This window comes from Kwoniella shandongensis, chromosome 6, assembly GCF_008629635.2.
Source record: "Kwoniella shandongensis chromosome 6, complete sequence".
In the NCBI taxonomy this organism is placed as follows: Eukaryota; Fungi; Basidiomycota; class Tremellomycetes; order Tremellales; family Cryptococcaceae; genus Kwoniella; species Kwoniella shandongensis.
In genome coordinates, this window is record NC_089292.1 from 1,087,186 (window position 1) to 1,113,352 (window position 26,167).

General features: G+C 50.5%; 8 protein-coding genes across 8 annotated transcripts; 4 read left to right on the forward strand and 4 right to left on the reverse strand.

Annotated features, from left to right (window-relative positions):
* Positions 1 to 834: 834 nt before the first annotated feature.
* On the reverse strand, positions 835 to 2,062 carry CI109_103693 (uncharacterized protein; the record flags this gene model as incomplete). The annotated part of the gene is made up of 7 exons (XM_032001803.1): positions 835 to 913; positions 979 to 1,096; positions 1,193 to 1,434; positions 1,500 to 1,578; positions 1,646 to 1,761; positions 1,843 to 1,913; positions 1,976 to 2,062. The coding sequence occupies 7 exons, from the start codon at positions 2,060 to 2,062 to the stop codon at positions 835 to 837; spliced, it is 792 nt and encodes a 263-aa protein (XP_031863966.1).
* Positions 2,063 to 2,390: 328 nt separating this feature from the next.
* On the forward strand, positions 2,391 to 3,410 carry CI109_103694 (uncharacterized protein; the record flags this gene model as incomplete). The annotated part of the gene is made up of 3 exons (XM_032001802.1): positions 2,391 to 2,576; positions 2,701 to 3,317; positions 3,371 to 3,410. 3 exons carry the CDS (start codon positions 2,391 to 2,393, stop codon positions 3,408 to 3,410), a joined length of 843 nt encoding a protein of 280 aa, XP_031863965.1.
* A 245-nt stretch (positions 3,411 to 3,655) lies between these two features.
* Positions 3,656 to 6,910, reverse strand: CI109_103695 (uncharacterized protein; the record flags this gene model as incomplete). The annotated part of the gene is made up of 10 exons (XM_032001801.2): positions 3,656 to 4,396; positions 4,456 to 4,720; positions 4,781 to 5,205; positions 5,268 to 5,364; positions 5,414 to 5,449; positions 5,510 to 5,613; positions 5,675 to 5,971; positions 6,033 to 6,288; positions 6,339 to 6,371; positions 6,438 to 6,910. 10 exons carry the CDS (start codon positions 6,908 to 6,910, stop codon positions 3,656 to 3,658), a joined length of 2,727 nt encoding a protein of 908 aa, XP_031863964.2.
* Positions 6,911 to 7,244: 334 nt separating this feature from the next.
* Positions 7,245 to 11,157, forward strand: CI109_103696 (uncharacterized protein; the record flags this gene model as incomplete). Its single annotated transcript, XM_065967353.1, has 15 exons — positions 7,245 to 7,274; positions 7,356 to 7,586; positions 7,651 to 7,844; positions 7,907 to 8,138; positions 8,188 to 8,232; positions 8,286 to 8,346; positions 8,403 to 8,476; positions 8,533 to 8,949; positions 9,003 to 9,189; positions 9,241 to 9,380; positions 9,436 to 10,140; positions 10,199 to 10,631; positions 10,712 to 10,848; positions 10,909 to 10,952; positions 11,016 to 11,157. The coding sequence occupies 15 exons, from the start codon at positions 7,245 to 7,247 to the stop codon at positions 11,155 to 11,157; spliced, it is 3,072 nt and encodes a 1,023-aa protein (XP_065823425.1).
* A 379-nt stretch (positions 11,158 to 11,536) lies between these two features.
* CI109_103697 (uncharacterized protein) lies at positions 11,537 to 14,799 on the reverse strand (the record flags this gene model as incomplete). Its single annotated transcript, XM_032001799.2, has 6 exons — positions 11,537 to 13,609; positions 13,663 to 13,959; positions 14,017 to 14,087; positions 14,142 to 14,467; positions 14,532 to 14,626; positions 14,737 to 14,799. 6 exons carry the CDS (start codon positions 14,797 to 14,799, stop codon positions 11,537 to 11,539), a joined length of 2,925 nt encoding a protein of 974 aa, XP_031863962.2.
* Positions 14,800 to 15,692: 893 nt separating this feature from the next.
* Positions 15,693 to 17,433, forward strand: CI109_103698 (uncharacterized protein; the record flags this gene model as incomplete). Its single annotated transcript, XM_032001798.1, has 2 exons — positions 15,693 to 16,751; positions 16,825 to 17,433. 2 exons carry the CDS (start codon positions 15,693 to 15,695, stop codon positions 17,431 to 17,433), a joined length of 1,668 nt encoding a protein of 555 aa, XP_031863961.1.
* Positions 17,434 to 17,678: 245 nt separating this feature from the next.
* On the reverse strand, positions 17,679 to 20,313 carry CI109_103699 (uncharacterized protein; the record flags this gene model as incomplete). Its single annotated transcript, XM_032001797.1, has 12 exons — positions 17,679 to 17,756; positions 17,820 to 17,930; positions 18,003 to 18,162; positions 18,224 to 18,444; positions 18,515 to 18,861; positions 18,943 to 19,030; positions 19,093 to 19,194; positions 19,280 to 19,376; positions 19,443 to 19,569; positions 19,641 to 19,744; positions 19,804 to 19,828; positions 19,899 to 20,313. 12 exons carry the CDS (start codon positions 20,311 to 20,313, stop codon positions 17,679 to 17,681), a joined length of 1,875 nt encoding a protein of 624 aa, XP_031863960.1.
* Positions 20,314 to 21,160: 847 nt separating this feature from the next.
* Positions 21,161 to 26,048, forward strand: CI109_103700 (uncharacterized protein; the record flags this gene model as incomplete). Its single annotated transcript, XM_032001796.1, has 9 exons — positions 21,161 to 22,465; positions 22,543 to 22,991; positions 23,052 to 24,708; positions 24,758 to 24,992; positions 25,056 to 25,340; positions 25,430 to 25,504; positions 25,566 to 25,643; positions 25,739 to 25,911; positions 25,971 to 26,048. 9 exons carry the CDS (start codon positions 21,161 to 21,163, stop codon positions 26,046 to 26,048), a joined length of 4,335 nt encoding a protein of 1,444 aa, XP_031863959.1.
* Positions 26,049 to 26,167: the final 119 nt, after the last annotated feature.

Consider the following 26,167-nt stretch of genomic DNA (forward strand, 5'->3'; position numbering starts at 1 on the left):
TTGTGACTGAGGAAGTGCAAGCCAGATTGAGGCAATTGAAGGACAAAGGAGTCTGGCATTCAGCAAAACCCAGATCCAAAACATTCACAGACCTTGCCAACTCTGATCTCTGGCAGTTGGCTCAACAGCATCCAGCTACAGACTTGAAGTGGGACACAATTGCAGCAGATGCAAAGGGCAAGCTGCAGGATCACTTCAATGATGTGCTCTGGCAAGCCCGTGACACAATTCGCCCTGATAGCGTGCAGGAGCGTCTCTCTCAGTGGCAACTGGGTAGCTGGCAACAAATTGTCAAGGATGACACAACAGTGGCAGAAGAGGATGGTGAATCTGTTTTCCATGTCGGGTATGTCCTGCACTTGGCGGAAGACTTGAAGAAGAAATCAGAAATCCCGCTTGCAAAAATGGTTGACCTAGATGACAACAAGTACCACAACACTGCCCCTCTTGTCAGTGTTGACTCTGAGTTGTTCACAATTTGAAGGAGTGGGAGATGAACTGTGCATATCCTTGTTTCCTGATCATTGCCATTGTTATATTTTCAATTTTACTTGCTTCGTGTTATGTTTTACACGGTTCCTGTTTGCTTTCTTTTCTCTTTTTTCCTTTGATTACCTTGCCCTAGCCTTACTCGCTATAAACTTTGTCGTATGAATATGAGGATGTCGCGCGGCCACTGGCGACCACGCCTGAGCGGCTCTGTTAGCCCTCTCGTCTCGACACAGTGATCCAGCTCTTTGCATGCTACATTTCTATTGGTCTATCAGGTATCTTCGCTTCGAAGCAGTGCTATCGATCTCTAAGGCCGTTGCGAACGTTAGGGTTTACGTGGTTCTAGTTACCCTCCTCCTTGAGGACGGTCTCGACGGCCTTGCCAGCCACGACCTCCTGAACCCTTTCAAGGACCTTGTTGCTGCGACGCGGTATATCATATCAGCAGGGGCTTCTCATACATATAGTTGGGAAAGCGGCACTTACAAGTCGGTGAAAGCGACATGGGGGATGTTCTCTCTCTCGCAGAACGTCTTGAGATCAGAGTGACCGTTTGGTAAGACTTTGGTGAACAGCAAGTCGGCGTGTTTGGCAGCGGAGAGGTCTAGACATTCAGATGGCAACTCAGCTGTGGTCCATCTAACATAGATGACCCCTTCTTGCTTCTAAAAGCTTTCGGTAATTCAGAGAGCACACTCACCAGAAACACCGTCACCGCAGAAGAACAGAGTAGGTCGATGAGGCAAATCCCTGTACGGCAAGATGGCCTGAGATTTGTCATGACCGAAACCGCTGTCTGGATGTCTGTACACGATCTCCCATTTATCGCCTTTCTTCTCAGGGTCGGTGAACTCGACTTCGTTGGCGATGATGTCAATCTCCTCGGCGTCAGGGCCAGGGAGAAGTGTTGAGAGGACGCCTCGGATGTTGGGGGCCATACCACTAGGGATATCAGTCAGCTGTCAGTTCTTCTGGACTCTAAACAGGGTGGGCAAGAAAATGCTTACCTTGAGACAATGACGACGGGGACGTCATTCGCCTTGCACCAAGTGTAGAACTTTTCGAAACCAGGATCAAGCTTGATGTCTAATCCATCGCGATAATATATCAGCTACCAACTACGCGCCGTTCCAAGCCGTGCTTAGATGCTCACTCTTCTTCAATTGGTCCTTGCAGTATTCGAAGGGGTGGTCAATTGACTCCAACATTGTTCGGAAAGAATCTCTGAAACCTATTCTGCCCTCGAGACATTCAATGTTGAGTGCTCGTCTGTGCACGTGCACAAAGCGTCAGTACAAAATCACGAATAGGAGGTACGAGGATGTAAGAGTATCGTGAGCCCGCACTCACCGCTTCTCGAATCCGAAACCGAGGTTATCGGTCAACCAATCGTTCGAATCTCTGTCCGTGATCGTTCCATCCTAAAAACAAACGTCATGTCAGTTTTCCTCCAACATATCTGGAATTAGATGACTTGGCTCACCCAGTCTGACAAGACGACGAACTTTGCATCCTTCTTGATAGGAGGATAGGGCAATACGGATTTGGGAGCTTCAAAGTTGGCTGACATTTTAGGATGAGGTGTTAGCAGTGATAATAACAAATACAGAAGACCGAGCTGTTGTTGAAAAAAGACGACTTGATGTCAGTTGAAAAGATGGGGTAGTCCGCGCTTTGATACGTATTTCCACGTGGGAGGGAGCCCTGAACAAAGGGGTAAAGGAGATATCAAATACAATCGTGAGAAAGTGAGATCGCCATATACGACGCGTCAAGAAAGTTGTCATTACAAGCTGTAATCTTGGAAGACAAGTGAATTTCAGCAACAACTATACACCCATATTCACGACTCGACGCTCTTTCCAGCTGTAGAATTTCTATCCATATCACCAAGAGACATGCGTATCCATCTACCGCTTCACCCACATCACTTCGCCCAACCATCCGCTTCCTCATCGAGCGGTCCTCCCCCACCTCTCGTGCAACTAGGTGGTGATCTGGTTATCGTCGAGCTGCAAGGGACCTTGACGTTTGAAGGGGATAAGTCGAATGGGGTGTTAGGAGTGATAGGTCTTGATCGTCCTGTGAGTGGAAGCTTGACGACTGCCCGCCCCCACGTCTTCCTCGGCCGGCCACATCACGTATTATACACCTAGGCATTGTGTATTCTTGTAACCAGTGCTGATCTACGTCCTAAATGGTTGGCAGGACAAACCGACTCTGCATCTCGGAGAACATCACCTCCTTCACGGAAAATTCGTCAACCTTCAAAAACCCTATGCTGTCATTCGTCGAGTTGTCGGTACCCCTTCATCCGTCTCAGTGATCGAGAACGGTAAAGCAGTAGCACTAGAAGGTGATGCGTCAGAAGAAGAGTCTGACGACGAGGGATCCGATTCAGAAGAGGAAGATGAAGAAGAAGATCAACCGTTATTCGCTGCAAATCCCGATATGTTCCCTTCAACACCTTCTCCTACAAACAAGAAGAGAGCGCCACAGAGCTCTTCACCAATGTCTTGGGCACCAGCTTCGACACCTAAAGATTATTCATCGGAATTGGATCCGTCAAGTCCGGCACGTAGTGAGATGGACGATTTTGGATTTCCAAAACGATCTCAGCCCGTTGACGAAGATGACGAGGAGAATGAGGACGAAGAAGAGAGACGGAGAAAGAAGAGGAAATTGGGCAAGGAGAAGGAGAAAGCTGAGAAAGAAAAGGCGGCTAGAGCCAAGGCGAAAAGAGTGAAGAATAAGGACGACAAGGAGAGAACGAGACATTATGAAGTGGTAGGTGTGGTGAGGAAGAAGGTGGTCTTTGCTCTGAGGTGAGTCCAGCATATGTTACATCTGTTAGGACGAGGTTGACCTCGCTACGCAGACCGGAACCATTAGTGGCTCCTACTCTCTTGCCAGAGTAGATACTCAAAACACACAAATTGCCCCAAAAGCAGTTTTGGCTGAACTCGGCACATGTTGTAATTATAACAGAAACAAGGCAGCAGGACCAGACATGCATCAGGAAACGCTTGATCATGTGCACATGCATAGTGATGATGAGATTTCTCGATGTTTAGTCTAGCTTTTCGCTCCTTTGCGACGTTTGATGCTCATCGGTCCTCCTTGGCCGGATTCCCTTTTCTGTAAATCACCTATTTCGACTCGCTTACGGCCTTGCGCTAACACTAAACAAGAGCTGCTTGCCCTTGCCCTTTTTCTTCCCTCCGCCGCTCTGTCCTTGACCAGTCGCACCGGAAGTTTCAGCTTGACCATCTTCCAAGCTCAAGCCTTGCACGTCGTTTGTCACTCCTCCCCATCCATTGTTCACAGGAGCAGGAGGCGGTGCCGATCCCAAGATCCTCTTGATACTCTCGTCCCTCGGCGTGGGTTTGTTAAACAACGCCTTCCTCTCTGCAGCAGTCGTGGCGGGCCTTGCGGAGCTGCTGGGCAAACTCGGGAAAGCAGAGTTGTTGAGCGGTTTGGATTTACTCGGCGCTGCAACGGGATAGTTGACTGATCGAATGATAGGTCCAGTGAGAGCAGGAGGCGACTTGGAAGTTGAACCAGCACCACCTCCAGCCCAAGGGGTGGAATGATGTGATGTTCTCGACGATCCACCTGATGAAGTCGAAGGTCCAGCTGCAAGGCTTGGGAAAGCAGCATTAGACCTCAAAGGAAGTCCGGACCCGGGAACAGATCGTTGGTTTGCATTGGTTCTCGTAGGTTTGTTGACAGGTTGAGAGGCAGCAGCTGCTTCGACTCGATCCCAGACCGAACGAGAATGTCGAGCTCCTCCAGTCTGAGTTGTGCGCTTGGCGTTGAGGATCTTGCCAGAAGCGATACCAGCATAATTGGACCCCAAGCCACTAGGCGCGGTACCGCCGAGCGAGGGGAATTGCTCGCGTTGCTACAAAAAAACCGTCGTCAGTCATGAGATCTCCGTGACGTCGGCACTTCTAAACTTACCTCAACGCGGAAAGCGTTCAGTTCCTCTAAGATTGCCTTCTGCTTATCCGCCTCGCCTTCTCCATTGAACAAGCTTGCCAACTCTCGAACAATGCCTATGGTCGTATCGACGTCCCGATCAAGAACGTTGAAGACGGTGTCAACCATGTCTTTTGCTCCAGACTCGTTATTCTTGAACTGTCGTACGGCCGATCGGAATGACGAGAGCTTGACTGTAGACTCCGATGTGAGTGCAGCCACTCGAGAGAGTAGTTCAGCGTGTCGTCTGAGGGACATGTCAGCATTTATTTTTTGCGATGAGCAGTTGGTTCGCAATATAACTCACATGGCCGTAGCATCGTCAACATCATCTCTGGGCGTGTTGAAGCCACTTCCATTAACGGCGTTCGCACCATTAGTAGCCCCAGACTGCGCCGATGTGCTTGACTCTCCAGCGGGTCTCGTCAACCCTGTTGCAAACGCTTTCCTTCTCCTCGTTTCGTCTTGTCGATCAGCTTTGATTTGTCTCTGTTGCTGAGCGAGTTGCGCTGGTGTAAGAGAAGGCTGGTCGAGCTGTTGGTGGGTAGGCGCGTCTCGGATGCGCGAAGGTCCAGCTTGACCATTAGGGTTAAAAGGCTGTGCGAGACTGAAGCCTCGAGCAGACTGCCCTTGGCCTTGACGAGATGAACCTGATCGGCGCGAGTTGTCTGAAAAGTCAACTGGAAGCTGTCGAGCCTGAGCTCGATCACGAGCACTCATTTGATCCGAGTGCTAAGAGTGGGAATGACGATTGTCAGCATAGATGATGACGACAGTAAAAGGCAAAGGCATACCTCCGCAACCATATGAGCTCGAAGATCGAGATCATTAGGAAAGACCACGAACTTCTTCTCAATACATGAGGGTTGTGTACATGGGAAATGGTCTTGGCTGTACAGAAATCAGCGTACCACTCGATTGAGTGCATGTAGTCACTCACTTGAAATGCTGTTCAAGCTTCAGGTAGTTTTGGAAGCTATGGCCAACGGTCAATCAGTACGCAATACACAGGCACACGGAGAATACAACGACTTACTATACGTCCCTGTCCCCCTTTTCTCTACAAACGTGACATTCCTCATGTTCATGTCTCATGTGCTTGAAGAGTTCATCGGGACCAAAGAAAGCTTGGTGACAGAACTACATGGGCGAGATGATTAGCTTCACTTCTGACCTGACATCCCAGACGCAGGTGACTCACCTCGCAAAGAGGGTGGGGAGCCTCCCAGCCCTTTACGAGCTCAATCTCTTTGTCTCCTCGAGGCCTTGGAGGTCTCTGACCTCTCTTAACCTTGGACGGGTCATGCAGAGGCAATAGGTGCGGTGGGTATAGGACCTGCTCATGAGCAAATCGGGACAGCTGAGATCGACAGAGTGTACAGATGACGAGGCCGTGCGTCGACAATGTGTGTCGTTCGAGCGAGACCCAATTAGCAGCCTGGAAAGGGCAGTCTTGATAGGGGCAGTTGTATCTCAGCAGAAGAAGAGTAGCTTCCATCTGTGCTCGATCACGTTAGCTATGGATTTGTGTGTTCTCCAATATCTACAGCTGGACTCACCATATCCTCGTCCTCGAACACCACTCCCAGAATCTCATCGCCAAATGGGAACGCAGCCACGTCCAGTGTACCAGGCATGATCAATCCTTTGTCCCATCTTTCTCCCTTTGGCAGCTTATCAGCGTTATCGTGAGCTTTCGCGATGACCTTTGGAGGCGAAGGTGTGACGTGGTGTTCGGACGGGAAAGGAGTTTCTGGAGAGCGAGAGAAGAGAAGAGAGGGGAGCGGTGTTTTGCAAAATGTACAATCATTCTTCCTATAGACTTGTCAGCTTCAGCATCGTCGAGAGTCCAGTAAAAAGCTTACTTGTAGAAGGTACGTAAACGGACCGCACAGACACTACGAAAAATAGATCACGTCAGCATAAGAAGGATAAGCGGTTGGAAACTCTCTGGCTTTACTCACTGGCATGTCCTGTGTCCACAAACACCTACGCTCCAAAAGGTGATCGGCTCAGCACATATGAAACAGATATCCTCATCAACCTCTGCTGGTGTCCCAGCTTCACCAGAGCTAGATTCGGCCTTCTGCGACAAGATCGCTTCCTTCTCCTCCGATGTATGAGTAGGTACATGCAAGATCGCATGCTCGGGGTCGGGAGGGGTGATTGTCGGTCCTGGAGGGACAGAGTTCTTGCGTGTCGGGTTGGGTTTGGAGGTGGAGGTGTCGGAGTTGGAATTGGAACTGGACAGGCCGGTGTTGAAATTACGTCGCGACATGATGATCAAGGTTGAGGAACCGGCGGGAAAAGAGGTAGGGAGATCGGTAGAAAGGAGGATAGACTGGTGTGCAACTTTCGCTGAGATAGGTGGATTAAATGAGCTGAAAGATGGACGGTGAATGATGATTGATTTCGATGAGCGAGTACAAAGCAGCATTAGCAGCAACATGGGATGACATCGTTCGGATCCGGGAATTATGTCATGACGTGTTTTATTATTGACACAATGTGATAAGGTTGGACCGGGTGCCCCGTGCTTCAGCTGGCTTCGGTGCATCCACAACGCGACCTGGTCAGTTATTGTTATTCCAGATCGCACCATTGCATACCTCATAGCCCTTGAAGACCATTGGATCATCAACTTGCCACGCTGGAGATCAGCACTACACTCTCTGAAGAGACAATCTCATACACAGCGATCACGAAGCACAAAACAGCAGACGAAGGAGCTCTTTACTATCGTAACCTAGCCCGAGGACGACGTCAACATCATGGCCACCTCTATGAGAGGGTTGACCCAGGTGAGTGCGATGGCCCACTGAACCTTGAAGCTCTTCAGCAGAAGGCAACGTGCAAGCTGATGCATGTCCTATCCTCTATAGTACATCTCGGATCTGCGGGCATGTCGTGTACGAGAGCTGGAAGAGAAGCGAGTCAATCGTGAGATGGCTCACATTCGACAAAAGTTCAAAGACGGTCAATTGGACGGTTATCAGAAGAAGAAGTATCTCGCCAAAGTGGTCTTCACCTACATTCTGGGTTACAAGGTAGACGTTGGTCATATGGAAGCAGTCAACCTGATTAGTAGTCCCAAGTACTCTGAGAAGCAAATCGTGAGTAAATTACTTACTGTTCCGGCAATCTGTCCAGACTATTGGGCTAATCTCATATTATCAGGGATACCTCGCTTTGACACTGCTCATGCATGAGAACTCGGACCTTGTACGACTTGTCATCAACTCTTTCAGAAAAGATCTGGAAGACCATAATGAGATCAACAACTGTTTGGCTTTACATGCTATAGCAACATTAGGAGGAAAGGAGATGGCCGAATCATTAGCCGAGGCTGTATATCGAGCAATGATCAGCGCGTAGGTGTCTCTTGTGCCACTGGACAGACAACTAGCCTATCGAGACTGACGACCTACGACAGAACATCCACGACGTTCGTCAAGAAAAAGGCTGCACTCACCCTTCTTCGACTGTACCGAAAACACCCTATCGTCATCCCGATATCTGAATGGGCAGAGAGAATCGTCACAATGCTGGACGACTATGATCCAGGTGTTGTGATGACAGTGACGACGTTGGTGACGACCATGGCTCAAGCGGACTTGGAAGCTTTCAGCGGATGTTACCAGACAGCAGTGAATCGGCTGGACAAGGTGAGTTCGGTGTATTTGATTCACCAAGAAGCTGCTGAAATCATAATAGATCGTGTTTGACGGAGACTACCCTCCGGAGTATATCTACTACAAAGTCAGTCCTCCCCTGTTCTCGGAAGACCTCGCTGATGACCCGATGCGTCGCAGGTGCCGAATCCTTGGTTACAAATCAAGCTTTTACGCTTGCTTCAGTATTACCCTCCACCAGGTAGGTCACTTGAAGTAACATGAGAATATGTGTCTAACGTGCATTGCGCTCGCTAGACAATCCTGAAGTTATCGATATGATCAACGGAATATTGCAAGCCATCATCGATTCTTCACAAGAGACCCCACGGGTGCGTGACGAGCAAATCAGTTCTGGGTGCTAGGAGCTGACCATGAATCCTTGCAGAATGTCCAACATAACAACGCCCAAAACTCTGTCCTCTTCGAAGCTATCAACCTTGCTATCCACATCGATCCCGAGTCCTCCGTCGTCCAAAATGCTTCTATCCTGCTCGGTCGATTCATTATGGCGAAGGAGACCAATGTTCGATATCTCGGTCTCGACGCAATGGCCCATCTCGCTGCAACTTCCAGTTCACTATCGGCGGTGAAGAAACATCAGAATGTGATCATACAGGGATTGAAAGATCGAGATATCTCCGTCAGAAGACGGGCATTGGATCTGTTGTACTCGATGTGCGATACGACGAATTCGAAGGTAATCGTCGGCGAGCTGGTGCGATATCTACAGGTCGCAGATTATAATCTGAGAGAGGAGATGGTTTTGAAGATTGCAATTTTGACGGAACGATTTGCAACCGAGGTAAGCCGTCGCTCTCTCTCTGGTTCCTTAGGACGCAACTGACCATATTGCAGTATGAGTGGTACGTTGACACCATTCTGCAATTGATCTCGGCGGCAGGCGACCACGTTGGTGCGGAAGTGTGGTATCGAGTTGTTCAACTGGTCACGAATAACGAGGACGTGCAAATGTACGCCGCTGCTGCGGTCTACCGACATCTGCAAGCGTCGACATGCCATGAAAACATGATCAGAGTAGGAGGTGAGCAATTGTCATTTTTGCGTGTTGGCTATAATGCCGACTTGATTGCAGGCTATATTCTGGGAGAATTTGGACATCTCATCGCCAATGAGGCGGGATGCAGCCCTATTGAACAATTCCAAGCCTTACATTCAAAAGTCAACCTCTGCACGGCGCCGACACGAGCCCTTCTCCTTACCACCTATATCAAAGTGAGTCTATGGTGCTCAATACCTGAACCAGTGTCTGATGCAGCGTTGCGCGTAGTGGGTCAACCTGTTCCCTGAGATCAAAGAACATCTTATCAACATCTTTGAGCGATACACACATGTCCTTGACGCCGAATTGCAACAGCGTGCATGTGAATACCTAGCACTGTCACATCGAGAAGATGGCGACGAACTCCTTGCGACAATATGTGACGAAATGCCCGTCTTTCCTGAACGAGAATCAGCGCTGGTCAGCCGACTGCATAGCAAGGGTGAGAAGTCACAGGATAAGAGGACATGGGTCATTGGGCACAAGGACGATAACAAAGGCAGAGAAGCGGAGAGGTTTAAGAGTTTCAGGAAGGGAACAGGGGATTCAGCAACGATTATGGCAAACGCATCGAATGCGGTGGCGACATCCAGGGAAGCGGTCCCGACGCCTCCCGAACCAGCTGCTCCACAGAGGTCGATGAGCCAAAATGTCGACACTATGATGGGAACAACTACGTCAGGTCCTGCAGAAGATATCATGTCGTCCTTGGCAGAGCTAGATCTCTCGGGCAACACTGTGCAAGATGAGCCATTACTGCCAACGGGACCGAGCGCAGATTTGGCTCAGCTCCAGACACCCGCTGCTGCCCCTATTTTGTCCTCTCTCCCCGCGCCTCATTTGAATGGCAACGGATTGGTGCACACCGCTACTTTGGGCGGAGTGAACCCAGCTTTAGTCGCCCCCTTGACGGTCGGGGACAACATCGAGAAGGCGAGTCGAGATAGTGCGAATGTGTGGGCATGAGCTGACGTATGCGTATTCATGGCAGTGGTTCGAGCGTCTCAGCTACTCGAACGAAGGGGTACTGTACGAAGATTCCCAAATACAAATTGGTGTGAAGGCCGAATATCACGGCCATCTCGGTCGACTCGCTCTATTCTTCGGTAACAAAGTCGACACGCCCTTCACTTCGTTCTTCGCCAATATCGACAACCCGATCTCATCAGCTCTCAGTGTCGCATTTCACGATGCGCCAGTGCACGAAATAGCTGGAAAGGCACAAATCCAAGAGATGATCCATATAGAATGTAAAGAGTATTTCGGAGGAGAGAGAGTCGTGCCGATTCTTCGATTGAGTTGGTTAGTAGGCGATGAAGAGCCAAAGATGTTGGTCTTGAAGTTGCCGGTGTTTTTGAGCAAGTTTGTGGAAGGAGTCGAGTTGGAGTCGGGACCATTCTTCGAGAGATGGAAGATTATTGGTGGTGAGTTAGCGTTCGGCGCGTTCGCAATAGCTTGCCATGTTAGATTTGTCGCTAATTCGTCTCATCTCAACGAATTGTAGGTCCACCAAGAGAAGCACAGCTCATCTTCCCTATCAAACTCACATCTACTGGAGCTGTCGACATTCCGAGAAATAGTCGGATCGTCGCTGGAAACAGATTATCTGTACTGGGCAATATCGATCCCAAACCCGAAAATGTGAGTGAAACCCAAGCCGTGTGGTTCCATGGGCCCTCTCGTTGACCTTGGTTTCGACAGATCGTCTTTGCTGGTGTACTTCATATGTCTTCCACAGGCAAAGTGTGAGTCTAGTCCACGTCCAGGTCTGAGAGTTCAAGCTGACAGTGAAGATTTCCTACTCGCAGCGGTATACTAGGTCGAGTGGAACCTAATCGGGATGCGAAACTGTGTCGTGTCACAGTGAGAAGTACGAACGAGGATGTCTCTGCCGAAATATTGAGATTGACTAGTAAACCGATAAATGTGGACATGGCTGCTTCGCTCTAAGCTCCAGGTAGAAAAGGAGGATTTTCGATTGGACAATTTATTTGTTGTTGTGGGAGGAAGGAGATGGGGATTTGATGAATGACGCAACGTAGGTTTTACGAACAAGTCAATATGATTTGTATATATGGTGTCTTTGAATCTTTATGCATGTATCTCCGATTTGTTATACTTTGCATCCATTCGTGTGGTGCGACCATTGAAGATGGCACCACCGAGATAATATCGAAATATCACCTAGTCTACATTTTGTCATACCTGATACAAATTGCCATCCTACAGATCATCTGTCTATGTAAATCTTCACATGCTGATCACCAGCCCTGGAAAGCACGACCCCATTCTTGATCCACTCGCCCGTCCCTTTTCAGTTCTAGTCCAATCAGCCCCTCCAAGCATGTCCCTCCGTCTGCGCTGGCAACGTACTTCTCCATCCTTCAGGAGGCGCGATCGACGCTGGTAGACTCGGCGGAGGCGTATACCATTGCTGATCTTTCGGAGGAGGTTGTGGACTGGGAGTTCGGTTTGGTATCCCTCCAGCACCAGCACCAGCACCAGTTCCTAGATTTGTCATGTATGATTTCCAATTTGCTTTCGCAGTCGGTTGAGGTGATGGGGTACGGTTTTGACTATAGTTCGGCATGGGGGAATGTGATCGATCAGGTGGGGCAAGTTGCTGTTGCTGTTGCTGCCATACGTCACCTTGATGTGGTGGTTGGTAGCCCTGCATAGGTGGGGGCTGAGGAGATGGCGCCCGATTATCGTAACCTGGCTGAGGAGAAGAGGTCCGGTGATACGGGTTCTGGGGAGGGGGTTGAGGCGACGATGATCGATGATAAGGGTTGGCGGGAGGCTGGGGAGATGGTGCTCGCTGATAAGGATCCTGTTGAGGTTGTGGAGGTTGGCCATAATAGCTTGACTGATCGTGATTCTGTGGCGGCGGAGCGTATCCACTTCGCGCTGTCCCGTAGTCGGAAGTATGACCGGTGCTTTGCCAGCTCTGCTGGTGTGGAGGCGAAGGTACAGGTTGATACGCAGGTTGATATTGTTGCGGAGGAGGCGAGAACGTAGATGTCGATGACTGTCCAGCCGCCGCCGAAAATTGCTGACTGCCATACGACGACGCTGCTCCATCAAAGGACGGTCTGCTTTGATGACCCTGTTGCCATCCGTTCGGCTGGGGAGTCGCTGTATCCTGCCTCTGTTGCGCATACAGCTCATCAGACGGATAGTAACCTACCGATTGAGGTTTTGGCGGAGGTGGAGGTTGGGGTATCGGTCGCCTGTCTGGCACTGGCGGGGCGAGCGGCGGAGGAGGTGAAGTGTAATGTGATGGTAGGGTCTGCTGACCATATTGGGGCTGTTGCGGTGACTGGTTGTACTGCTGCTGTCCGTATGCCGGTTGCGAAGGCGGCTGAACGGGCTGAGTCTGCTGATACCAGGGTACGTATCCGCTATCGTTCCCTTGTGGTTGGGGAGGAGCAGGAGATGGTTGTCGAGCGGGGGACACAGGGTTTTGTGAATACGAATAGCTGTTTTGAGCTGGAGGCGCAGACTGATGAGTCGAAGGTTGCGGGGGATAGGCAGACCCGTATGGTTGTTGCGCAGGTTGCGGCGTATGGTGATAGTCCTGATTGACTGGATAGCTGTTGCTCCTAAGTGGTTGCCCTCCATATCCTGTTTGTTGAGAAGGGTACGAATTGTCGGGTGGCGGGTACGAGCCATTCGTCTGAGGAGCGTGGTATCCCGGTCCGGGACTGGAAGCTCGACGAACGTCATGCACAGGCTGAGTTAAAGCGCTGAACGAAGATGTCGGCATTTGATAATGTGTAGATGTCGACGGACTGGTAGGGGGAGCAGAGTTGGACGGAGGAGGTGGCACAGGTGTAGGAGATGGGTTCGGGTACGACATGGGGTTAGGAGCGCCTGTAGAGTATGGTTGATGCTGAAGAGTCGGCTGTGGCGGTCCTGCTGGGCGTAAGGACGGTGGGATTGGCGATGGTGCTCGATGATCCGTGGGCTGATACGGCTGCTGAGGAACCGGTGTGTACGCTTGACCAGGATACGGGGTGTAACCTTGTCCTGACAAAGGTCTTGGCACCGGTGTCGCGGCCGCTCTCAATCGCTCTGAATCCAGTCGTTGCGCTGTATCCCATGCCGTAGCATCGCTTGTTGACATTGGACGGGGGTGTGGTGTAGGTACTGGAGTCGGTTGGGTCTGCGGTAGCATGGACCCCCACGGAGCTTCTGAAGTACCGCCAACAGAATGACGATGTGCACCATACGCATGACCCATGCTCGATTGCGACGGAGGTGCGGGAGTCGTGGACAGCGGTCGACTTGAGTATGATGTTCCGATTGACATTGATGACATTGGTCGATTGAGAGCGTCAATCGAGTCTGATACAGCCTGATAGGGAGAATGGCCCGGGGGATAGGTCGGTTGACCAGGTTGCTGACAGCATGTTAGACTTTGATTTTAAACGAAATGGCATAGGATGGACTCACAGGTAGTGCCTGATTTACTCGATGATTCGCTGGAAGACCAAGCTCGGCAAAGCTGTTCGAGGGAGGCACTTGGCCTAGCGGGGGTCTGGAACCCTGGGCCTGCTGGGCTTGTACATAGGGAGGGATGTAAAGGCTAAGGCCTGACACACTCCCTGATGCATTGAGCCCTCCTGACAACCTCGTCTTACTGCCGGCGGAAGAGAGGGTGGAGGACGGGCTGGCGGTGTACCCACCAGCAACACCGTAGTTGTTGTGTATGGCTGGTCTGGGAACGTTTCTCTTGATGGGAGGGGCATCCTAAGGATTGAATGTCAGATCAGATCGATCAAACCACTTGCACAACGAACAACGCACGTTCGAGTAGAATGTCATTTCAAGATAGATCTCCCCACTGTATTTGTCTTTATGCGTGAAATCATACCATTCTGCGACCATGTATCAGCGTCCAACGCTCGAAGTACGATCTCAGGATAACTCACCGTCCACCTCTCCCTTCTTCAGAGCTTCCTCGAAGTTCACGACGCACTCTCCTATCAACTCCGGTTCCTTCGGATCATCCGCATAACAGGTCACCTTCAAAGTCTTGCCTCCGCCCTTCTTCCCAAGTCGTCCCTTCCTACTCTTGCTCGCCAACGCGGCAGAGGTGATGACGCCTGCTGGGGTGTCTTTCGGTAGAGGTGCCGGTGCGCCGTTAAGCGAGGCATTGAGGGAGTCGGGTTGAGATTCGGATCGAACGAGAACATCATCGACGTCCTCAAAGATGGCAAACCGGAGCTCTTCGTCCCATTCCGGATGTTGACCGCCGCTACGAAAGGATTGATTACATGTATCAGTCTTTCTCCGAAGTTTCTTGTGCACTGCATGCTCACCGCTTGATCGGTTTGGTTCGCTGTTTTTCCTCTCCCACGGCGACAGTGCAAAATGGGTCTTGTTTACCAAACCGAGATTTGTTGGGCAAGTTTTTCTGCAACAGCGTTTCGTTCAGCGTTGCTTCTCCAGACCGATTACAGAGCTGTTCGAGGATACTCCTTGACATATCCTCCGGAAGTGCTCCAGTGAGAGTCAGCCACTCACGGCTTTGCCAACGACCACGATCAACGTGCCCAGCTCCTTTGGCTCCAGAGCCGTGTTGCTCATGTTCGTAAAGTGTCGTTAAGCTGCACGTACAATGTCGTGAGCAATGCATTTCTGACTGTGATACCAGACTCTCTTGACTCTCAATGGGAAACCAGCTCACGGTAGGGTAATTATATGGACATGAAAGAAACCCTCCGGAAAAAGTAAAGACACTGTGACTGCGGTCGTACTGGCGATGTGACCTCGATGGGTCTAATCTCGTCTGTCCTCCGTTTGCCGAATACAGGATATGATTATATTGGCGGTCTATGTGAGTACGCTTGAGATGGTGAATGTGATGAACCTCTCTGTATGGCTGTGAACTTGCTTTGTGCTCGATGTATGTACACCGCTTCAGTACTCATACTGTATTGTGCAGAGTGAAGTGGAAGTCACCTTCCCATGAAGCGCGACGCGCGAGACGGGATCAAATCTGGGTGATATAGGCACGTGGAAAGCTTGGCATCTTTTTGCAGCTGGGACCCGATAAGTTACAACCTTTGACGAATAAAAGTGGTATTGCAAGCACGATCGAGGACGAGGGACGCCTTGACATGGTGGGCGAAAGGGTCATAGTCAAGGACGTCTGTAAACCATCGTCGCCGAGATACTTGGACTTAGGTTCGGATGTCCAGTTGTAGTAGGCTTTGTCAAACACGATCGCCGTTGTCGACCGGTCAGACTGATCAACCCGGGGGTGTTTCATGAGGACAAGGGACGCTTGGACTCCTTTATGTATAGTCTCACACAATGAAGCGGTGTCCTCGATCACATCTTGACTAATGCCTCCCTTGCCACTCACCCTCGCTCATGAACCTCATTCAAGTCGTTTGATTGATCTGATTCTAATTCAACACTGATATCCAGCGAGAGAAACTCACCTCGAGCAATTTATCAAGCTTTACATTTCAACGATGAGCCAGGTACGACCTCAACTTAACAGCAAAGCCGCTGAAACCCCCTCTCTTCCCAACCTGCCCAGGGAGATCCTCCCACATATCACTTCGCTTCTAGACACCCATTCTGCCATCCAACTCGCCCAAACCTGTTCCGCCCTTGTCAAACCTTCCGAAGCGCGCATATGGCGTCGTCTCCGTATCACGGATAAAGACATCCTGGACGATTGTTATTCTTCCCCTCGGTCAGACAGCGACAGCAAAGAAGGTGACAAGGACCAACACGACGAGAATGCTGTTCTACGACGATCACCTAGTGGAGCGTGGGCTCTCGGTTCCGAACGACTGATCAAACGTTTCATCGACCTTCTTACCACTTCACCATGGAGAAGAGGTTATGTCAAGATCCTCGATCTAGAGATGCATCATCGTGTACCTGTCATTCTGGCGGACTTGATCGGGATGGTGGCAGATACTCTTGAAGAAGTACGATTGGTTTTCCCCGCATCATTAGACTCGAAATTATCCAATCACCCGACACCTCGATTTGCTCACATCATCGACATACTCTCGAAATTATCAGAACAACCACTCATTGGGTTGGCGAGAGTTCATATCGATATCAAGTCACATTTTGACGAGACGATAGCGACTCTTCTGAGTGCGGCTCCTAATCTCACCTCCTTATCCATCGAGGCTCAACACTTCTTCAATGCCCACGAAGAGCACCAGGAAATTGCAGTTCAACCGCACTATCGACAAATCTCCGAAATCGTCCTTCACAAATTGGACCGTCTGATTATTAGCGAATGTTACCCGCCTTTTACCCCGACGCTGACTACGTTGATCGAGTCCGCGCCGAACCTCAGTCATGTCGAGATTGGACACTGGGCGCGTATGTGGACACCAGACTCGAAAGAGCCGATGCTTATTGCATTGTCGAGGTTGAAGAATCTCAGAGTGTTGCGACTCAACTCGACCGTATTCGATGCCCTTTGTAACGTGAAGGGATTCGAGGCAGTGGAAGAATTATCAATGGTGTGGGATTTTGATATTTTACTATCCAGCCAGCGAGAGGTGAGTCTGGTGGATGTGGTCAACTTTTTTTATGATGAATGTTTTACTGACTTGACTCAATCTTTTTTGATAGCACGGATCTGTTGTTCCTCCGCTACCTAATCTGAGGAAATATCAGATCGAGTTGTCGCTCGACTCATGGAGGATGTCAGCACAAATGGAGACTGCCCCGCCGCCTCCGGAGGCGATCAGTCTCACATTGATCGCTCAAGGTGCTCTCCAGGTCCTTCAGACACCCCAGTTGACAACAATCCATCTTCCTTCATACGACTACCTTCGGTATGACCCGCGCATCAACACTGATATGGATGCGGATCACCGAGACCAGGACGGACTAGGTATCCCGACTTACGATGATCCCGCTTTCCAAGGTGTAGTTGCTTACTCTTGGAGTAATGAGCACGGAGATATTCTCGTTCATCTCAGATCTCGAACCGTATCTCGAACACATGATCGAAGATTGATTGACAGTGGAGTCAAGTATGTTGGGGAATGGGAGGAATATGCCTGGTTCAACGGACGAGCTCTGCCTATTGGTGTCTTGGCTTCTGTATATGGCGCCACTGGGATGAGTCCACCACCACATTGCGGAGAGCCGAAACGGGGGATGGAATTGGCCTCGAGAGGATGGGCGGTGTTGAGGATTTGGGAAAAAGATAATCCCGACTCTAATGCTAGTTGAGATTACTGCTGATCCAGTTGCTCGCGCTGTGTACATGAGGAGGAACAGAAATACACGGTCATCTAGACAGATCTGTTCATACCGCTTCAGAACATGTATATACTACAGTATGTATAGTAGTGACACCATGAAAAATAGTTGTACCATGTGCATTTCTTCTTTACTCTTCCCACGAATCTCCCTTTCGTTATCATTTCTCGGCAACTGCATCTCCCCTATACCATCTTCACCTGCTTAATGCGCGATTACAGCTCTCTGGTTTCGTCAACGATAACAATGAGGTTCGCGAACCACCTAACGAGTTCCACAAAGCTATCGGCGGACTATGTACAAATTGCCAGTAAGCTTCTATGCTTCATCTTTGACAGGTGAAGTCTCTGACTCACGACGTGCTCATTGACGGTATGGGCTCCAACATTGTCTTTCTTCCCGCCGGTGAGGTAGGCGAATCGATAGATGTTCTTGGTCAAGTTCCAGTATCGCTTAGTGTCGGTGTTCTATTGTTCCAACGAGCCGAGATCAGTAAGGTCCCAAATCACAAGCTAGAATGTGTGGAAGCGAGTACTCACACCAGTGGAGATGGAAGGAGCCATGGTGATGGTCTTCTTAGCATCGGCCTCGGTAGCGTTGAATCCTGGTCTAGTAGTGAATACATTCTGGACCGAACCAGAGAGGATCTTCCATGAAGGGTCGGCGATCGTGAAAGGTGATACGGGGGCAGGGTCAAGCCTAAACGAACATGCTATGTAAGCACTGTGGTGTGGGTGGGATATGCCGTTTTTGAACTCACGAAGAGTTGAAGGCCTCGGCGAGGATGACCTTGCCCAGCTTGGGGCCCTTGTGATGGGTAGAGTGGCAGCTTTGGTACTCGACTTCTTTGCCGAATGCCTCAACAGCGAGATTGAGCTCGGAAGCAACGGGGACAATAACGTCAAGAAGGTGTTTCTGGAGCTCGGCAACCGAAGAAGCAATGTTGATTCGGTGGTTGACAACGGCCACAACGCTCTCAGGCTACGTGACACACACAAGTACCTATCAGACTCGACAGATTATAGCTGGTATAAGTGGGACGACAACTCACGAGAGCGTTGACTTTCAGAGCACCGTTGATGATATCAACAGCCTGTGTGGTGGACACCATAGCCTTGCCCATTCCAGGGATAAAAGTCTCATCTTCTTCACTTCCTGTAACCCACCAATCCTCAACCACCTTCAAAGCCTTCTTGTCGACCTTGCCCGACTTGGACTGCAAAGAGCTCTCCACTTTACGAACGGCTTTTGCGAGATCTTTAGGGAATCCTTTGACAGTATCGGCTCCACAGGAAGTGAAAGCGACCAAAGGGGACTCGGCATTGAGGTAAGGTTTGTGAGGGTTCTTCTCGAGTGCGGCGATAAGGAGCGAGATGTATCCGATACCAGTGTGAGGGGCTGTAATATAATCTCGTTAGGAAAAAAGGCTCGATGACGACAGATAGTCGGTGGGTGTTGTGACAGTAGGGTGGGACTCACGGGGAACCGATGAGTGACCACCGAGCGTCTCAACGCTCAGTTCGAGGTCCAAGTATCCCTTCTCACCCACAGCAGGGGCTGCGAAGAGCTATACACACAAATTCATTAGCATGTCAACCAGCTTGTTAATATGATATGATCTCCACTTACTTGTCCCCAGACTTCACTGACACCGTTTCCTTCATCGACAAGCATTGCGATGGAGTCTTTGCCGTACTTCTCCTCGATCCATTGACCAAGGTGGAGAGCGCCCTGCAAATATTCCGCTCCGTCAGCATCTCACACACACTGCATCGTGACAGGAGGATGTCGGAAACAATGACAAGGAGAGACGAACCACCTTTCCGCCAGTCTCTTCATCGGTACCAAGTGCGAGGATGACAGTTCGAGTAGGCTCAAATTTGCCTGATTTGAGAAGAAGCTCGATAGCAGAGCTGAACCGGACGGCGGTAATTTAGCATATGTTCCAAGCTAGAATATCGGCCGTGAGGGCCACTCACAGGAAACCGATAACACCAGATTTGTCATCGATAGAACCTCGACCCCAGATGGAATGACCGTCATATTCTCCGCCGTAAGGGTCGTGTGTCCATTGATCACGAGTCGCAGGCAAAACAGGGACAACGTCTGGGAGACGGAATGTGCATGTCAGTGATCGGGGCGATGTGGACTTGTAGTTGGATGGAGACTGAGCTCACCTTGGTGACCTGTCAAGAGGAGGGGTTTGAGCGAAGGGTCAGAACCCTGCCACTCGAAGATGAGAGCGTGAGTCTGGACACGAGTTCGAGTAAGGTGTTTGTGGCTAGACACGAAACATCGTCAGAACAACGACCCAGGACAGCAAATGCATTGTGTACTCACATCAAGGGGTATGCCTCTTCGAGATCTATACGTCATCACTGAAGTGTCAGCATCCCAAATACACTTCCTGATTTGAGCGACGCTGGCCCACTCACATTCGGCAAACTTGTAAAACACATCCCATCTCTCATCGACACCAATCTCACCCATCACATCAAAGATCTCTGTGGGGACTTTTACGGCCCCGCTGAGCCACGAGATGATCTGGTCCTTCTCTCCATGCACAACGGACGAAACGTCGAATGCCTTGGGGAAGATAGGTCCTCCCTGAGCACAAGAGGAGACGTGAGACGAAGGAGTAGCGTCTTCAGCTCCAGCTCCAGTCATGGCGCTGAGCCCGGGGATGGGGAAAGCTAGACATCGAAGAAGGGCGAAGAGACCAAAGGCGATGATCAGAGCTTTACGGTTTTTGTATGACCACGATTGCTTAGGTTGACTCGTCTCGTTATGCTCAGCTGGCAAGCTGGCCATAGAGGGCAGAACCGATTTCTCATTGGTGAGTGCGACCATCTTCGAAGTCTTGTTGGGTGTTCAAACAAAACTGCTGCACTTCTTTAGAGAAGAATGAAGTAACAGTCGTTGTCAATTGCATCTCACACCCCTTACTAGTGGTACTACTACTCTTTCTGTCTAGCCCTTGTCCAATAGTCGCCGTTTCCAGGATAAGCGTCGATGGGAATTGACCGCATGGTAACAACTATCTCGATTACCCGGATATGACCGAACAAGGTGACAAGTGCCGCTTCTGGGAATATGCGGATTTCGCATCAACAACCGTCGCGAGTGATTTTCGTGTCGCATCATTTCTGGACTGGACATTGTCATTTCCTAATGTCAGGCAACATAGCATGACGACAATCGGTTGATCGACCGACGTGACGTGTGCGTAGCGGATGACAATCCATGTGGATATGCCACTTTGCGAAGACTGAGAGTCCAGTTCCAGACCACAGATCAGGAACTGAACATTCCATCCAAATCTCGAGTGGCTGGACATCTACCCCGTCCGAACCATCCCATCCATTGGGATACCTCCGGTAGTGAACCGCATCACCATAGAGATGCTTCTTTAGCTCACGTGGCGACGATATTGCGAGATGCAACGTATGCCATGCAAAAACAACAATAACAACTGATATAAGCATTCACAGTTTTGCTTGTTGTAGTGGATCATTTTTTAGGTACTTGACATTGTTTTCTTCGACACAACTTTTCGACAACGCCCGACCGGACCGACACACAAACAACGACCGTTCTCATCTCGACAAGATTTGATCAACACACAAGACATCGTCTCTTGGTGGACGCCCGCAGCGACACCCTAGATTTCGAGGGCTTACATCGGTAGTCCGACCCGATGTCATCATCAGCCAGCAGACCGACATACACCTCTCACCCGACAAACACGACGATCCTCTCGACCACATCGTACAACACTTCATCGACTTCCCATCACTCCACTACCGAAACGGCACTAACGACACCGGACTTGGGAAGTCCTACTTCGACTCCAGGCAAGAGTGGAGGGAAGTTGAGAAGTACTGCGCAGGGCCAAGAACATATGGGAGCCATCATGGAAGGGAGTGAAGAGGGGGGTACGACCGTGATGATGGATTCGAGATATGCCGATGAGGGGCCTAGGAGACGTAGTATAGAATTGGGAAGGGGACCAAGTGTGAAAGATCGAGCGAGCATCTTTGAACAAGGTCGACAACAACAATCCGATTCTCCCGTACCCGGATCTAGAGGCAGAAGATTACCTCTGCCGGTATTGCCACCACCTATGGACAGGACGAGGTCGACTTCGCCTCTTCGGATTACTCGGAGAGTGTCCTCGAACACCGGCAATGGCTCGATCACCCCTACCACACCGACCAATGCACGTCGAGTACCTGTTCCTGCCACTGCGCCCGTACAGAGGACCACTCTCCGAGATGAAGGGAATGAACGACTAGCACCAGCTCAAGCGAACTCGCCAGAACTGAAGCGAGGGACAGGATCTGCCAAGAGGATGATCCAACAATGGGAGAGTTTACCAGGTACCCCGACAGCGGTGATGGAACGACGACCTAGATTCCCACCTGGTTCGGGTTCGGTAGGGATGGGTTCACCTCATAGTGCTCGAGTTATGAGTCGAGAATATCTAGAACAGAAACCTTTACCTATCCCAAGAGCTACACCCATCCCCGCATCTTCCCCTTCCAACTATACCTATACTCATTCGGCTCCTGGACCAAGTCATCATCACTCCCCGGCATCAAGGACGACCTACGCTCCTTCCCCATTACAACATCTCCAAACACCCACACAACCGAATCGAAAACGATCGAACACTCTCACACCATCGCCATCATCGTATTCCCTCTCACCTAGTCCGTCCGGTGGAGAGAAGAGGAAGAAGATGGGTGGTCGATCGCCTCTGAAAGAGATGATGAACCTATTCGGAGGAGGGATGCAAGCTATTTCCAGGAAAGCCAAGGGGAAAAGCAAGGATAAAGGGTTTGGATATGGATATGGGATGGGAAGATCGGAATCTTTTGGTCTGGGAGATGATTCGGGCAGTGAAGAGAGATTGGGGACGAACGGATTACCGGGAGGGATCGTATTCAGCGATAGAATGGGCGAAGAAGAGATGAACGGGAAAGAACCGCTGGATCCTAACGTGAGTCCTACTCTTGTTTTGTATGCTCGGGGAGCTATCGGGCAGAGCTGACCGTCGATGTATGACCATCTGCTTAGGTTATTCGAACATCACCGGTCATGTACCTGATTCCTACCCCTTGTTCGTCGTATTCGCCTTGGGGATCATGGCTCTCTTCCTGGGCGACTCTCACCCCTTCCACCCTCCACATCACCTACTGCCCAACCTCTCAAGGTCTACAATCCGGACATTCGACTCCCCGTCGAGTGTTCTCTGGAACGAAACCGTCACAATCCCAAACAACAGCTGTACAATTCTCCCAAATCCCTCAACCGGAGCCCGGGACGACCCCAGATGTTGAACTGGCCATGATGGATTGTGTAGAGGTGAGAAGTCTAAGGAGGGATGAAGTCAAAGGGAGAGGAATTCCACCTGTACCCGAGGGTGTGGGAACGGAAGTGCTCGAGATATTGTGGCGTGATGGGAGTAAGAGGTATATCGGGGTTGAAGGAGTAGCTGGAAGATTGGGCTGGGTCAGCTCGATTTGGTGAGTCGAATAATCAATGTATACTGGATCTTACGCTGACCACTGAGAGGTGTGTTTTAGGGACGTTCTCCTTGCGTGCAAGTCAAGTCAGCCGAGTGCACTACCACCGCCATCACCGGTAGTCTCAGCGGTACATGTCAACAACCAATCGCCCACCGCTCTACCATACCTCAACCCGGCGCAGCCTTCCTATCCACCATTGCCTGTACCTGCGCCTCGAGGCGAAATGACCGATTTCCAGACTAGACTCTACAACCTCGAAGCGAAATCGTCGGGCGCTAGTTCCGCTCCTCCCGTTCAGAAAGTGGGTGATACATGGGTTGCTGCCAGCGCTTTAGGTGCACCGAACAGTGATGTCGAGACACCGAGACCTGATTTGGCGAAGAAGGATAGTCCCGACGCGTTGAGGAACAGCGTGCAAAGGATGTTCGAGACTGGTCCCGATATCGATCATGACGGGGACATCGAAATGAACTCGCAGCCTAGAGCAACTACGGAGCCACCTCAACTGCCTCCTCTTTCACCTATCTACAAAGCATCTTCTTCGCAAGGCGGCCATTCAGCCATGTCGGAACGGATCAAAGCTTGGCAACCTACCGCCACGGACACCGAAAGGGAACTGTCGATCTTCTCTCGAACAAGCAGTAAACGATCAACAGCCTCGGCAGATCGTATCAGCGTCAATGTGCCTTATAGCGAGATAGACAGGGAGAATGGTTTCCCGAAATCCGAAACGGCACTCAGTTTCGACCCCAACGATCTCAACCCCTCTCGCTCGGCTAGTCAGGTCCGAAGAGCGCCCAGTGCTGTTGCAGAGGATCGACCGAGGAGATACGGGATGGTAGGAGGGCGGAAGGATACGATGCCAATGCCAGTGCTGGAAGAACGTTCGATGGACGGGATGAGCGGCAGTGGCAGTGGGTTTGAAGATGACATGTTGGCGAAACCACCAACTCATATAAGTCACGTAACGTTCCCCAAACCTTCTGTAGGAGGTATCGTCCATATACCCTCTCAAGCAATTGGGAATTGCGATGGAGGCTCTCGACAACAACGACAACTGTCGACGATACCTTCTGCACCTACGTCGTCATGCGAAACAGGACCAAGTACGGAAATGCAAACTCCTCGTACTGGTCATTCATCCATCACGACAGTCCTTTCCGCCACAGATCCGACTGTCATCGCAAAGCTAGACGATCATTCGAACGAACATTCCACTTTGGCAAAACAAATTGATGGCGTTTCAGTCGATCTGCACCGAATCATATCGAGTCTTGGAGGTTTAGTCGAATCGACCAAGAATCCGATCGTACCGAAGAATTTGGACGACAAACTGAATACGATCGGATTGGACGTTAAAGGGATAGAAAACGCTTTGCAATTGTCCCAACTGGCTACGAACCGACAATTGTCGTCCGCAGTACAAACGGAGGAAATGGGCGAGATGCACAACAAGCTGGATAACATTGCAAAGCTGTGCGAGCAATTATTATCCTCGAAACAAGGCACATCAGCAGTTGCGTCGATGGGGGTGGGAGCTGGCGCCGCTGCATTAGGACTCGCCGACGTGAAGATGGAAGAGACGAGATCTGAAACCACGCCTGGCGGCACGGCGACGAATGCGGTCAACACAAAAGGAAGTACACTCTCCGTCAGTAATTCAGACGAGGTGAAGAATGCCGGCGAGGAAGTAGCGCAGATCATGGCAGACCTGGTAAGTCTCCTTCATTGCTTCTGGAATTCAACGCTGATACGGCGATTAGACCGGCGGATCGACGAAGCCTTCACCGAGACTGGGCGGTATCCAAGTTCTGCACAACATCTCCAATCCTCCAAGTCCGTCGCCCGCCTCCGCGGACGGTGCAGCAGCTTCGTCATCGGACACTGGTGCACTGTCTGCGGAAGCGACGAAGCAGGTCGGAGAGGTGCTCGCCCTGGTGACAGAGTTGAAGGAAGCGAGGAGTATTCAAACTCAACAAACAACAGATATCGCACGGTGTAAGTGGTCCTTCTGTCGCTTTATTCACTCTTAGTAGTTGACATTTCCATTCTCGTCTGCAGACCTCAACGAACTCAATACCTGGCTTGAGAAATTCGTCTTGAACAGCTCCACAGAAATCTCGTCGATGTCCAAACGCCTCACAACCCTCGTCGGATCTGACGAACCTTTGACCAATCCGGACGGGACACCGCAGACTGGTCTGCCGGATTTGGTCGCCGATGTGCACAGTATGATGACGGAGCAAAAGAGGAGGAATGATAGTGAGGGTATGGTAGGACAGCGTTTGGATGCTTTGTTGCGGATGATGGGTGAGGATAAAGAGAGGCAGGCGAGTCAACAGGGCAGTGAGTGACAATATTCTCTTTGGTAGCTTTCGTACCGCGGCAAACAGCTCGGTAGCACGTAGTATAATTGCTGACCGCCCAACTCGTAGTGGTCGAGCAAGTACTTTCGTCGCTCGAAAGACAGAGACAGGACAACGAAATACTTCTTCGAGCCGTAGCCACTGGTAAGTTTATCTTTTCAGCTCACAAGTGAAATGCTCAAGCTGACGATGTGGGTTCGTATAGATCTGACCGCTGAGATCCGAGGTGAGAAGATGCGGTTCATCGAAGCGATGCAACAAGCTACATCAGTCAACGTGTCTCGTAAGTAGCCGTTCACCCGTCCTTGTTTCGACAACTTTCCTCCTCGTTTCATTATGCCTGGAAGCTTGAGCTGACCTTGGCATCTACGCTCGCAGACCACGTTGAAGAGTTCAAAAAACTCCTCTCGGCCGAGGTGAACCGATCAATGGCGGAACTGGGTCAGATGAGAGAAGAGAAGAAAGTGCTCGAACAGCAGATTAGTGACTTGTTTGCATTGATGGCGAAACATGGTCCAGTAGTAGGTGGTGGTGGTATCGGAGGTGGAAAGGTGAGTACATGGTTTGTCTTTTGTTGAGAGGGAATGATGCTCATATGTGATGTGTATAGGGAAAGGGAAGAGGAGTGATGCTTCCTATCTCACCACAACCGATGGGTCGAGGTCTGCCCCCGCCCCCAGGGAGATAGTGATAACGAACGGAGATAGCGGATTCGATCTTGTGATTTGAGCATATCTAGCATATATCTCGGAAAGGACATTACGCGTTTAGGGTATGGGTGTTTTGTAATCATGGACAATAATGGGT